General features: G+C 42.7%; 2 protein-coding genes across 2 annotated transcripts in view; one reads left to right on the top strand and one right to left on the bottom strand.

Annotated features, from left to right (window-relative positions):
* The first annotated feature begins 430 nt into the window (after positions 1-430).
* Positions 431-7,937, top strand: HSPA13 (heat shock protein family A (Hsp70) member 13). The gene is made up of 5 exons (XM_026051647.1): positions 431-455; positions 1,183-1,523; positions 2,471-2,684; positions 3,038-3,205; positions 4,844-7,937. Exons 1-5 carry the CDS (start codon positions 431-433, stop codon positions 5,512-5,514), a joined length of 1,419 nt encoding a protein of 472 aa, XP_025907432.1. The 3' UTR covers positions 5,515-7,937.
* Positions 7,938-9,570: 1,633 nt separating this feature from the next.
* Positions 9,571-13,752, bottom strand: part of LOC112957882 (multidrug resistance-associated protein 1-like) — a gene marked incomplete at its 5' end in the record, with an annotated part of 30,168 nt that continues 25,986 nt past the window's right edge. Inside the window, 4 exons of the mRNA XM_026051644.1 lie at positions 9,571-9,773; positions 9,824-10,094; positions 10,476-10,670; positions 11,581-11,747. Coding sequence (XP_025907429.1) covers positions 9,983-10,094; positions 10,476-10,670; positions 11,581-11,747 — 474 coding nt within the window. The remainder of the gene's footprint in view (positions 9,774-9,823; positions 10,095-10,475; positions 10,671-11,580; positions 11,748-13,752) is intronic.

The raw sequence follows: 13,752 nt of genomic DNA, 5'->3' as shown, positions 1-13,752 counted from the left end.
AAAAAAAAAAAAAAAAAAAAAAAAAAGGAATATTCCATAATCACAAGGAAAGGGACGGGCGGCGCTCGCTGCCCGAGCGGCCGCAACGGCTGCGCCCCCTGGCGCCACCCGGACGCCACGGCCGGGCACAACGAGCGGAACTACAGCTCCCGGCAGGCATGGCGCGCCGCCACTGCGCACGCGTGGCCGGAGGACTGCCGCGCATCTCCCTCACCCTCCCGCAGCACCTGAGACCCGTGCTTTCAGCCGATTGGCTGAGCGCACCCGGAAAAAGGCGTGGTCCGCGGCCTGCTGGGCATTGTAGTTTYCTTGCTACAGGAGGCAGGTAGAGGCTGTTGTTGTGGGTGGAGCTCGCGCACTGCAGGTCCCGGCGTGCCGCGCGGCCGGAAGGCTCCGTCAGCAGCCGGCGCTGGCCGGTCCGCGGTGCGCCATGGCCGGGCAGATGGCGGTGCTGGGTGAGCGCGGCCTTGGCGGGCTCCGCGCGCCCGTGGGCGGCTCGCGGTGGCGGGAGGGGCCGCCGGGGCCCTGCCCGGCCTGCTCGAAACTCTGCCCGTGCGCTTGGAGGGGTCGGCGTCGCGGTGCCCGTGAGCGGGGAGGGTGCCCGGGGGCGGAGGGCGCCCCTCGGGGTGCGGTGGGCAGAGTTGGGGCCTGCTGCCCCCTTCTTTTGAGGCTTCGAGTGAGCGCCGAGGAGGAGTTTTAATGGGGAGGGGGTCCTCGTTTCACCCCCCTGGTTTTGCGTGACCGCATTAGCCAGCTCTCCCTTAGGGGCTGCTCGTAGGCGGTCCCCGGGAAATTGGCAATTAACCTATATTTGTGAAGTGCTTTGCGGATAGGAAAACAATTAGGGCAAGGTGTTGATACTCTGCCTTGTGTTGTGCCTCTTTTTATGAGCCTTGAATGCCTGAGAGTTTCGTCACTGCCCGCCGGGCTGGTAACTGCTCAGCAGTGGTTTGTAAGGGGGTGGTTCAGAGACCCTGAGCTTGCAGACAACCTCTGAAGAACCTGGGAACCACACAGGTGGCTGGTCAGGGTTCGCACAGCAAAATAATTCCACACGAGCTGCGAAATACAAGCTGATGTTGTTTGCTCTGACATCTGAGTTTGCATCAGTAGCTACTCTCACCCCCTGTGCTTTTCCTGCAGTGTTTGGTTATTCATTTGTTTTTGATTCCCGTGTTTCAGGCTCGGCAGTTCTGGCGCTCCTGTTGGCTGGCTACCTAGCACAGCAGTATTTGCCAATGCCAACGCCAAAAGTCATTGGGATTGATCTCGGCACGACTTACTGCTCTGTTGGCGTCTTCCTCCCAGGAACGGGGCAAGTGAGGGTTATTGTGGACGAAAACGGGCACAACAGCATTCCAAGCATAGTGTCTTTCACGGACAGAGAGGTCTATGTGGGCTACGATGGCCTGGAGCTGGCCGATTCAAATCCACAGAACACTATATATGATGCCAAAAGATTCATTGGGAAAATCTTCACTCCAGATGAACTGAAAAGTGAAAGTAGCAGGTATCCATTTAAGGTAAASTGCTCTGTTCCTTTAGCAATGATCAGTAGAAAGTTTGAAGCATGTAATGGTCGACCAGCTTTTCTGACCCTTTGAATCATTCAGCAAAATCTGATTTGCCTGAAAAGCATAAGATGCAGTTTGAACATCCAGGGAGGAGAGGAGGAAACAAAGCTGTAGAAGCAGGAAATTTCTGCTTGAGAGTTGATAGTGACATTTCCAGRGGCAGTTTCCTCTACTGTGAGATATTTTTCTGGGCAACCTCTCAGGCATTTCTCTTAATATAAGCTTCACTKTGAAAATCTAGCTTAGCTTCACCGAAACATTACTTTGCCCTGAGACTGAAACAAAAAATAAAGCCAATCATGACTCCTGTTTTCCAGTGTATTTTTCCCCCCTCTGGTACTTTTTCTAGTGCTAAGCAGACCACTGGCAGATGTTGAAACCTGCTTTTTAAATAATTTATTGCATAAATTTAGCATGGTGCAGTATTTGCTGAAAATTTACTTTCAGATTCCCAGGTACTGGAACCCGGCTACAGGTCTCTCAGAGACCTTGCTTGTTGACAACTGTTCTTGTACTAGCTCGTGTGCTTTCTTTATGAAAGAATGCTTTATCAGTGGAGTGACCCTAACCAGGAAAAGCATTTCCTCCGTTTTTGACTGTGGTCTTGTCATGCGTGATGTTGAAGTTAATTGCATAGTTGCCAGATTTGTCATTATTTTTAATGTATCTGGGCACAGCAGGCTACAATCCTACGGATATATTCCGACAYTCAAATGTTTTTGCATGCTACTCGCAATCAAGAAATAAAAGCGTTTCCAGCAAAGTGGGTTTGGAGTGGCAGAGTACATTGGCAGGCTGTATACAAATACAGCTTTTGTGAGTGGAGGGCAGGAGCAAGGATTTTTGTTTGTTTTTTAATAACAAAACAAAACCACCGATTTCACATTTCCTTCCAGATTTTAAACAACAATGGAATGGCTGAATTTTCTGTGACAACCAACACAACCTTTCACGTCACTCCAGAGTATATTGGCTCTCGGCTGCTCCTGAGGCTGAAGAGAATGGCCGAAGGCTCTCTTGGTGTGCCTGTTTCCAAGGCAGTCATCTCTGTACCAGCAGAGTTTGATGAAAAGCAGCGCAATTCTACCATCAAGGCAGCTAACCTTGCAGGTGATGTCTCTTTATTCCAGTGTTTTCCCGTTAAGCCCAAAGTTATCGTAAGGTTTATTTGGCTACAGCAAAATCTTTGGGACTGATACAGAATTAAACAGTCACCTGCAGAAAACTGTGATACTGATTTTTATAGACTACTAGCTATTGTGAAGGACAGCAAAGAACTCTTGGATTGCAAGAGATGCAGTTGATAAGACTTAGATAAGAAAGAAAAAGAAACTTTCCAAGCATAATACTTTGTGAACTGTCTCATTTAAATCTGATATTTTACTAGAGGTAAACTTGATTGAACATTAGTGGTATCTGTATGAATTGAATGTGACCCTGGCTTGATTTCTTTGCTCTTCTAGGGCTAGAAATTCTGCGTGTGATAAATGAACCGACTGCTGCAGCAATGGCCTACGGCCTCCACAAAGCTGACGTGTTTAATGTGCTGGTGGTGGATTTGGGTGGGGGAACGTTAGACGTTTCCCTGTTGAACAAGCAGGGAGGGATGTTCCTCACGCGAGCCATGGCAGGTAAGGATAAAGCTTGGCTTTCTCAGCAGGCGGGTGGAGCGTTGCTCCTGAAGTCACCATTAAGGAAGCYTTCTTTAAACACACTCTTCTTGTGACAAGGTGCTCCTCAGAAGTTCTCTGCTGCCCTTATGGAAAGTTAGGTTTGCGGCTGTGTGCTGTAGTTGAGAGATGCTCAGGTTTTGGAGGACTCCAAAGTAACAGTGTAATTTACTGGAGATCTTCCAGACCCACCTGGATGCTGCCCTGTGCCCCGTGCCCTGGKTGTCCCTGCTGGAGCWGGGGTTGGACTAGATGATCTCTAGAGGTCCCTTCCAACCTCAACCATSCTGGGATTCTGTGGGATTTAATCTTGCCCTTTGCTGCTGATGTTTATGCCTAGGGTAAATGATAGCATGTGTTTAAAAATACTTTGACTGAACTAGATTAGTTTGAGAGGGTGAGGAGGGGATATAACAAAGCCTTCCACCACCTTTGTGTATCTGAGCTGAGAGTATCAACCAAGTCACAGGAGAGTTTTTAGACATCCTTGCCTTGCTCTGCTCGGGTGGGCAGGGGTCTGGTCGAGGTCTGCAATAGGTGTGTGCTGAAGGGATGCCTCGCTTGGCAGCGAGCCCTGGCAGCAGCCTCTGGTCGCACTGTGGGAGTTACACAGCTGCTCTGCAGGTGACCTGGGTTCAGGCAGCTCTGAGAGGTGGCGCTTCCTTCTCCTTTGCCTCGAGTGAATGAKTTTTATGTGGGCTGCTGCTTTGCCCAGTGAGAGTGGGGCACCAAGAAGCATTTAACAGCTGCATTCAGGCTTATTTGGATGGGTGTCCACTAAACAGAGTTCATGCTTTCAATCAAAACAAAAAGGAAGAAAATGGAGAATTTTGTTCAACATGGATGAAAATGTATAGGCTGTTTCTAGGTTTGAAAGAAAAGCAAGAGTAATTATTTAAAAGCTATTGGGAAGGCTGTTTGGGAATATCCTTCCAGAAGAAACTGGGAATGGATGGTACTTGGTCTCTAATGGCTGAGAGAAGATGTGTCTGGTAATAGAGCTTAGAGCCTGCTGTCTGCATTGCATCTCTTCTGCCTTTGCCAGGGTACGTGTGTATGCTTCAGGAGCATGCAACTTTCACGAGAATGCACGAAGCCCTTAAATAACTCGAAATGTTGAAGCAGTCATCCCTTAGAAACTGTACTGCACGAGTGCTGAGTCTACCCTGGCAAAGGGAAATTTGGATTAAGACTGATAAATGAAAATAAGATGGGTCAGGGAATATCACAAACTTAGCTACAGGGCCCTGGCTCAAATTTTGCCTTGCTGGATTCTTCTATGTAGAAAAGAGCTCCGCTGACTTAACAGTAACGACCTGCCTGCTGTTAGTAACAAAACTATTCTGGGTGCAGGGGAAATTACACCGTTTCTTGCTAAATAAAACTCTTGAAAAGGGCTATTTGCCCTGTGTTCTTCAGCGAGTAATAACTGTATCAATCTGACCAGCACTGTGTGCTCTATCTCTATGCTTACTGCCTTAGTATCATTGTTTTGGCTCGAGGACCACCTCTAGATAAGAAAAGATGCATTTTGCTTTCTGAGGTTTTTTTTTTTTTTTTTTTTTCTGTTGCCTGATGCACGCTATTCTGATGTTTTAGGTAACAACAAGCTTGGAGGTCAGGATTTTAATCAAAGGCTGTTGCAGCATTTGTACGCCCAGCTCCATCAAAAGTATGGTGCTCTACCATCAAGAAAAGAAGAAATACATCGACTCAGACAGGCTGTGGAAGCAGTTAAGTTAAATCTGACTGTATATGAGGCCTCCACAATAAAAGTGGCATTGACTTTCCCAGAAAAGATTACAAAAGATCTTCCAGAAAGTGAGCTGAACAAAAACACCGTGTTGAAAGACAAGCCTTCACAAGTAAGAAAAGATAGGGAAAATGTTGAAGGAGGCAATTCACAAGCACAGAGCAACTTTGTCACAGTTCTGTTTGAAACAGAAATCTCTAGGAAGCTCTTTGAGATGTTGAACAAGGACCTTTTTGAGAAGATCCTCGTGCCCATTGAGCAGGTGCTGAAGGAAGGCCACCTACACAAAGCAGAAGTGGATGAAATTGTGTTAGTTGGAGGTTCCACGCGGATTCCTCAAATCCGCAAAGTTATTCGAGATTTCTTTGGAAAGGAACCAAACACCTCTGTAGACCCTGATTTGGCAGTGGTGATGGGCGTAGCCATCCAAGCAGGAATCGTCGGTGGGTCTTGGCCTCTCCAAGTTAGCGCTATAGAAATTCCTAATAGGCATTTACGGAAAACTAATTTTAACTGAAAATAAGCTTTCTTATTGCATTCCATTTCTCCAGTGCACTATGGCAGTGCATGCTAATCTCACCGGCACTGAAGCCTAATCTTAGCCATATCATATCCTTTTCTATAAACCAGATAGGTGCTACTGGACACCAAATTTTGTTAAAGCCAAAAGTTACTTTAAAGCTATGAGTGATGTTGAAGTTCTGAAGTGTCCCCTTATGTAGATGTGGAAATGTCAGGTGAAAATGCTGATCTTGTATAGACACATTCTGTAATTCAGGATCCTTAGCAAATCCTGAAGAGGTGTTTATTTTAAAGTGAAAATATAAAGGGAGTGTGACCAAAGGTTGCAAGTAATATGTTATAGTGCCATAGCCATTCCCACGTTAAATATATTTACTTTAAGGAATGTGAAACAATGTGGGTGCACATAGCACTTGCAGTGTTGTGCTTAAAGTTATTTATTAAATTGAGTCATTTGAGCATTTAAGCACCTTTCTAAAAGGCATGTTGCAGCTTGAATGAGATTTACTCATTCACTTGATTATTCTGCTGTTCATAACAGCATTTTATCGAGACTATGTGGCAAATTCTTGTCTCTTGATTCAGTCAAACCATAGTAAGAAATTTAGCTCTTGCTAATGCGCAGTGCTACTTAGTGTGTCTGCAAGAGCCAAGTTCCCTGGTGTGTATTTAATGTTACTTGTAGGTGCTGCTATCATACCACTAATGTTCTTACCAGAGAACAAGTGCATACCCGCCCACTATTTATAATCCCTTCGTATGAAAACTGTATAAACTTAATGTATTTTCTTTAAAGTTATTCCTGTACATCTTCACTTGAATTTGACCAACATGAATTTCAGTTTTGTGCAATTACAAATGTTACCTCTTTCCCTGTCCTCCACCCCTGCCTTTTTTTTTTTTTTTTCCAGGGAGAAAGTATGGGACAGACAGGACCTCCTGTATTAAGTTTAGTTCCTGAAGTTTTCGTAAATGAAAGCTCACCTAGTTCACCTAGTTTTCTTTTTTGTACTTTCGGGCTCGTATCTCTGGTTTATGCTTCTTGTCCTAGTCTCCATAGGCTAGAGATTGCAGTTGTTGTTCTGGAATAAAAAGGGTGTTTGTACCCCAAGGATTTGAGGTAACATAAATAGGAAATTTTATTTTGGGCAAGTATTTTTGTGCCTAATTATCCAGCCAATGCATAAAGAGAAATTGATACTTACATTGGTGACTATTTCTACTCTCTTTAGAGAGTTACAGCCATTTTTAAAAGGCTAGATACATTCTTTTTTCAAGTAGATCTGGCTTGCTACAATGAAGACACTTCACTTGGCCAAGACTTGTGTAGACTTTTGGTAACAAACCCCAGTCCTAACCAGGTAAGTGGTAGTGACAGTCGGTACTGAGCACTTTTCTCTGCCCTGCAGATTTTTTTTTCTCCTCCATATTGAGGTTACCCATATAAATGGAACTGTAGCTTCACATAACCATTCCACCAACATTGCCTAGCTGTACAGAAGCTTCCCCAGATATTGCGAGCGTTCATTTAATTTCATTGAGTGGAAAACTTTTTTTAATATAAGAGTATTTTTTCCTTTGTAGCTCCTAAAAATTGACCCTGAAAGTCTGTGCAGAGCTTTCAGTAAAAAATAACATATTCAAAAGAAATTACTTCACACTTAAAAAGTTGGTGGTGAGGGACGGAGGTGAATGTAAATAAAACTCTTCACTTGAAAGAAGTGTAGCTTCCATGCCAGTATWCAGCACAGTTCTCACGCGGCTGCCGTCCTTGCCTTGCAGATATTGTAGGTATTTAAGTCTTTGAGTCAYTGTGGCCTTTCCTTCTGCCCCGCTGTAAATTCTTCTCCAAGTATGCTGGAATGACAGTAGGCCTTAAGTCTTAATTTTAATGCACTTTTGGAAATGAACAGACCTCCATAAAATCTGAATCGCATGACAAGTTTGGAAGGCGTCTGAGAGCAACTTTTAAATGTGAAACTCTTAGTGCAAGTAAATGAAGTACTTCCACTTAGTAGCACTTGAGTGGAGTTTAACAGTTAAGTTTCTTTCAGTGTTAATCTGGGAATTGGAAGGGTGAGTTATTGTTTACTTGAACTTCACAGAAGGGTATTTATTCAGATGTCTCTACATATTTTCTTTTACATAGAGAAGTTACTGCACATTGGATATCTCACAATGCATCCTTATTTATTAGATAACTATTCTCAGAATTCTGAGAAGTTATTTATTCTTTATCTTTAGTTTTGGTACTGTATTTGGCACAAAACATTGAAATTCAAAGATGAGTGGGACACTGTACAAAAGGGATCTTTACAGGGGTACCTGTGTGCTGCTTACCTGCAGAAGTCTGTTACACACGGCTATGTGAAGGTTGAAGTCTCTAGAGCCCGTTCTTCAAATTGAGTAATGTTGCCTATGGTGTAATGCAAATACTTACCTAGCTAATGCTTGTTTCATGGATTGAAATTCTGAAAGTGTAAGATGCCTCAATAATTGTATGTTCCTGAATTGTTTGCAAATGCAGAACACAATGCATTTTATAAGTAATCTTTTAAAATGTTTTTAATAAAAGTAATTTCTCTGTCCCTTGGGCCCATCTTSTCTCTGTTTCTTGGAGGAAAGACTTGGAACAGGAAACCAGTCCTGTTTTCCTTCAAGGAATTCCTTGAATACCTGGGCGCTGAGAGAACAAGGTTGTAATGTCCCAATGTGACAAGGTGCTGCTGTTGCCTGGAGTGAGTTCTTTTCTAGGGATTGGTGCAGAGGGCAGCATTAGGAAAAGCTGGGGCAGAGACAATAGTGCTTTCAAGCTGCACTATTGGAACAGTGCCTTCAAAAAGCAAAAAAAAAACCTTGTGTATTGGTACAGGGAAAAGCAAGGAATGCCTGGTCAGAAACAGCTGGGGCTGGGACTTTCTCATCAGAGAGGGGCAGAGGGACAAGCAGGAGCTGAAATAAGTTCCCTCTTGCTTCCAGGTGCAAGTRGCTCCCCTTATGTACCTTAGGTTTCAGGCAGAGAAAAGTTCTAGAGGACCTGAAAGCTGGTGGAGTTTCATCAGGGTAATTATTTTTCATCTTAAACCCATCTAGAATTTCCATGAAGCACCTCTGCCTGGACCCCCGTAGAAGAGAAGGCTGCAGCACGTGGCAGCCGCGGTGCTTCCCAAGCAGCTCCTGGCTSCAGGCAGGACTAGGACCTCCTGAGGGCGGCACAAACAAGGAAGGGGCTGCTGGCCTCCTGCCTTCTGTCCAGGCCTGCGGCTGGTAGGGGAGGTCTGGGCTGGGCCTAGGGTTACTGACGTGTGGGGCACCTGAGGGGCTGTGGTGGGAAAAGGAAGGGGCAGAGGCAGAGGTGAGGCCACCAGCTGGGAGCAGCACAGCTGGCTGCTCTGGGGCAAGGCTGGAGGCCTGCGTGCCCTGGCTGGGCCCTGYGAGGGACAGGGAGGGCTGCCCCTGGCACCTCCCGGGCTCTGGGCTGGCTGGCGGGGCAGGGCTGGGGAGCTGCGGAGGAGCCTGCCCAGGCACTGAAGGCTGAGGGGAAGGGGAAGGTGCCCTCATGAAGCCGAGAGCGGAGTTCAAGGGACACAGGAGCTGCAATAAAAATGGAAACCAGTGTGGCCTACACGTGTATGTATATGTATGCATGTATGTTTAACTGACACCGTCAGTAACTGTGAACAACCTTTCTACGTTAATTTACTAATTTAAATCCAATTTTGTGATTCTGTGATCTAATTAGTGGGCTAAGCTTTGTACTAAAATTTACTAGCAAGAAAATAACCACAAGTAACTCTGAATATCTTTTCACTGTCTGGATTTGTAATGGTCAGTGAGGTGTTTTTCAGTTTCCTTTTAACCTGGTGATTGCAAAAGTAAGTTAGCTTTAGGGAGTCAGTATTTTTTTTTTCCCCCTCAGTATCACCAAAATAGACCTGCGATGATGCATGTCCTGAAACTCTGCACCAAATGATATCGCCTGCATGTCAATAAAAGAAGCATTGTTGTTTTTTATAAGCTTATGATAAAACTTTTTATAACTAAATCAACCAGCATAATGTCCATGCAAATTAATTATGTGCTTCTTAAAATTAAAAGCAAGGATAGAGACTAGTGACTTGCACAAATTRCAAGATTTGTAGTGTATTTGCTAGTACAACATTTAAAAAATGCCTTGAAGATCATTATTTCATTAATTATTCCACTGCCAGTATGATCAAAGTGCTTTGTATAAAAAAGATAAAGTTAAGAAACCTGATCACTGATAAAGTTAAGAAACCTGATCACTTATAAAGTTAAGAAACCTGATCACTATATACAAATTTTAGCTGTAGTAAATAGCAATGAAGGAGCTTTTAGTGAAGCTGGTCTGTTTTATAACATCAGGAAATACTGCATGCCCCTGAGCTTTTACAGGCATAAAGAGTTCTCATCTTTATTAAGAATTCATTCATTACATTGCTTCATTTTGTTACTCCAGCCTCCGCAGCCATTTCAGAAAAAGCACCTTGTTGTTGCAACAAATTATGGGGTGTATCAAATTCTAGAATTCTTCCTGTGTCCAGAACAAGCACTCTACAATGAAAAAGTAGAAAAATGAGACAACAAATGAGCCATTCAGCTATATTTTCCACTCCACTTTATCCTAGTTAACAGTATCTGTTAACTAGAACTCGTATTTGGAAGAAACCTCTTTGCATTAGACAATGCATCTGTTCATAAAGCTAGGAATTTCTACTTTTAGAAAACCTTGTGAAAACAGATTTTTTTTTCTCAGTTGGTGAAAATTCTGTAGTCTATCCTTTTTAGTCAGTTATATGGTTTTACTGTRCATTAGGGAGGAAAGGCTTAATTCCCTTCTATACAAGAACTGACAAATAAAACAAAAATTAGCAGTATTTAACTCATGTGTCCAAAGGAAGCCATGTATTTTTCAAAAAGTCTATCAAAACTTACCTCTCTGAATCCATGATTGTGTGTAACCTGTGGGCTATTGTTAGTATTGTGCAGTTGTGAAACTCTCTTCTGATGGTRGACTGCACCAAGTGATCTGTTTCTGTATCCACAGAAGCTGTCGCCTCATCTAAGACCAGGATTTTTGTTTTTCGCAGCAAAACACGGGCAAGACAGACCAGCTGCCTCTGCCCAACACTGTAAAAAATACATTTGAGAAGGTCACGTCAGGCAGTTTGAAGAAGGAGAGAACAATATTTTTTTTTCTTCATTGTTAAATCACAGGCATTTGAGTTGATGTGAGACTGAAATTAGGAGGGAGTTTTATCTGTTGTGTCTTCATTTCCCACACTTTTTACATGGAAAATGAGGGATGAAATATGTTCATCTCACTTGGGAAGTTTTGATTTCTTTCTTCTTGCTCAGCATACCAGTAATACTTAAGAAGTGACTTTTAAAAAACAACTTATACTTGCAGAATCTTGTATCATAAATCTGGGCTTTCCCTCAAATTGTATATTCACTCTGTATAGGCTGGACTGATAGCCAAAGCACTTCTTAAATATGGGATGTTCAAGSTCAGAGTTTTAATACTCTTATAAACGTCTACTTTTGTGCATGCCCCCTAGAAACTGTTTCCTGGAAATTGTCTGTCCTAAAAAAATCAAGTTAATATTCCACATAGTCTGCTCTATTTAAACTCTTGTAATTACCACTACAGTGTTCTTACACTGTTAAATCCTGTTCTGCCTTTTTGCTGCTGAAAGCTTGAGTATGTGCATCTCCTAGCGTTCYGAGTCCTCTATGCCAAGTGTCTCCTTCCCTGCGTATCCATTTCTAGAAGAAAGACTGAGCTGATTTGCTTAAGCAAKTAAGGCAAAGGAACAAGCTCTTTGTAATTCTTTGCAGTTATTTATGAGGCAACACCATCATTCGCCAGCGCATGAGGCCCCTCACAAACTCACCACCATTTAGACTTTTGAAGCCAGAGGCTCCATTTCTCTGACTCCTCACCTAGCTTTGGCCAGAGGACATTGCACAGTTATCAATGAAGATGAAGGTTATCACTATCAGGAAAGAGTGCAAGAGCACTTGCTTGTTGCTGTACCTGAGGTTTTCACCACCTTCGGCAATCTCATGAAGCAGCTTCTTTGGGAGTGACTGAACAAAGTCTTTTAAGTCACACAGTTCCAGCGCCTCCCACAGTTCAAGGTCAGAATGTTTCCCAAGTGGATCCAAATTGGACTGCACTGTCCCAGAAAACAAGATGGGATCCTAAACAAGAGCAAAATTTGAGCATTTGAGTATGCATTTCCAACACAACCTCAGAGAAATCTCCCACAAATTTTTATATTAACTTTTGGGACAGGAACAAATCACTTTGGAAATGAAGCTTTGCAAGAAAAAAGTGTTGTGTTCTGAACCTGGTGGATGAAGATAAAAACACACAGACTCTCAACATGCCCTATCCTTTCTCAATGTGAAAAGATTTCTCATACATATTTTGTGCTACCTCTTCAAGGGTTGACTGGAAATCTGCCCAGTATGCGGTAACTGAGACAACATAYGAAAATATTTGTATTTGCAAATTTATGAAGTTGGACACTGGGTACTACATTCACAAGTACAATTAAGAAAAGCTGAAACTTTGATTTTAAGTTAAATTTTCTTAGTTTTCTATGAGAAAAGTAACATGTTCAGCAATAACAACAGCAATTATTCTATAAATGTTCACATCATACTCAATGATGTGAAGGGATATGCAATGAGCATCACTTGCTTCTGTTAAGAAGATAGCGTAAGGAATGCCTGGAAAAGGATATATAGACTCGTAAACCCCCAGCTGATACACAGAGGAGGACATGGGTCACCTTCGGCACTCCGTAACTAGTCAAACCTTGTTGTCTACAGTCTTCATCGTGTTTGAATCCTTTCGTGTGTATACACAAAACATTTTTCTTAAAAAGATGAATTTAAAATATCACTGCTTGGCAACATAGGAACACCTGCACACATTATAAATAAAACTGCTATTTTTAGAGGCAATGGTCTTCTTGACAAAGGGCAGTAATAGTTGATTGTAACCCCATGTGTAGACTATAAAAGGCTAGTAATGTCTATAGCAAGTTATGTGCAGAATAAAAATAACTAACTTCAAGCTAGGTGCCTAAAAATGACTAAATTACAATGGGATGGGATCTTGTGAACATTTTTAATTTACCCTTCATGTTACTTGCATTAGCCCATCATAAAAGTAACTTGCTAATCTATAGTTCATTGTGATTGCTCAAAATTGCTTGAGATATTTTGCATGAATATTACAGGATTTGAATAACTATGTGCACACTGGAAGTTCTGACATCCAGCCTTGCACTTTCTTCTGTTCCAGCCTCCCCTCTTCATCCAGGTCCACTCTCCCTGCTACCCAGTTTCACACTCTGGACTCCATCTATTTGCTGAAATTCTCCATTTTTACACACTGTCAGTTGTGGTTTCCTTATCTGCTGCCAGCTTGTTAGTTACCTTTTCAGTATGGGCTCACAGTTGAATTGCCTTGATCTGGATTCAATAAACACCATACACAGTAAAGCACATGTGCAGCCTGCAGTTGAGAAATACTGTGTCTCTTACAACTGCTGCAGGAGGTGTGCAGATTCTTTCCTCACTACCTGATTAAAGAACCAATTTCTAATCAACTAATTTATGGGAATACCTAAACTGTTTTGGTTTAAAAATTCATCCCTGAGCCTCCTCTCCTGTGCAGTCTATGAYAGAGACACAGGAAATACATTAACAGGGTTCTGTGGAAATTCCTCCTATGGAAAGAGTCATATAAACTTAATGCAAGTTACATCAACATCAACCACACACACAGAGTTGCCACAGTAGCACTCAGAACATGTGAGGTCTCTGCAGGTGACCACTAAATTTATGTTTTAGGTTTTACTTTCTATTAGGGTATTTCATAAGCAAGTTAGGTGAGGAGAATAACAATAATTTTTATGATATGTGGACAGATTTTAAGTTTTCTACCCTATCTTGAAGTAAGCAGGCTCAACGCAACATGACAGACAGTAATGGATTAATTTAAATGAAATGTTTTTCACTTTATCCCCTCTATTCTTCAGAGAATTGTGTAGTTATTTTTAAATATCCTTACCTCTTGTTAAAAACTAAAAACATCATATGTAGCTATAAATCTACAGCGTCTGGGGAATGCATGAGTTATTACAGCTAAGACTCTTAAACTAAATCTGGCCTAATAAGACCTAATATCACA

Source organism: Nothoprocta perdicaria, unplaced genomic scaffold, assembly GCF_003342845.1.
Source record: "Nothoprocta perdicaria isolate Ctin4 unplaced genomic scaffold, notPer1 scaffold_78, whole genome shotgun sequence".
In the NCBI taxonomy this organism is placed as follows: domain Eukaryota; kingdom Metazoa; phylum Chordata; class Aves; order Tinamiformes; family Tinamidae; genus Nothoprocta; species Nothoprocta perdicaria.
Note: the sequence above shows the minus strand (reverse complement) of the source record. Positions and strands in the feature narration are given on the sequence as shown.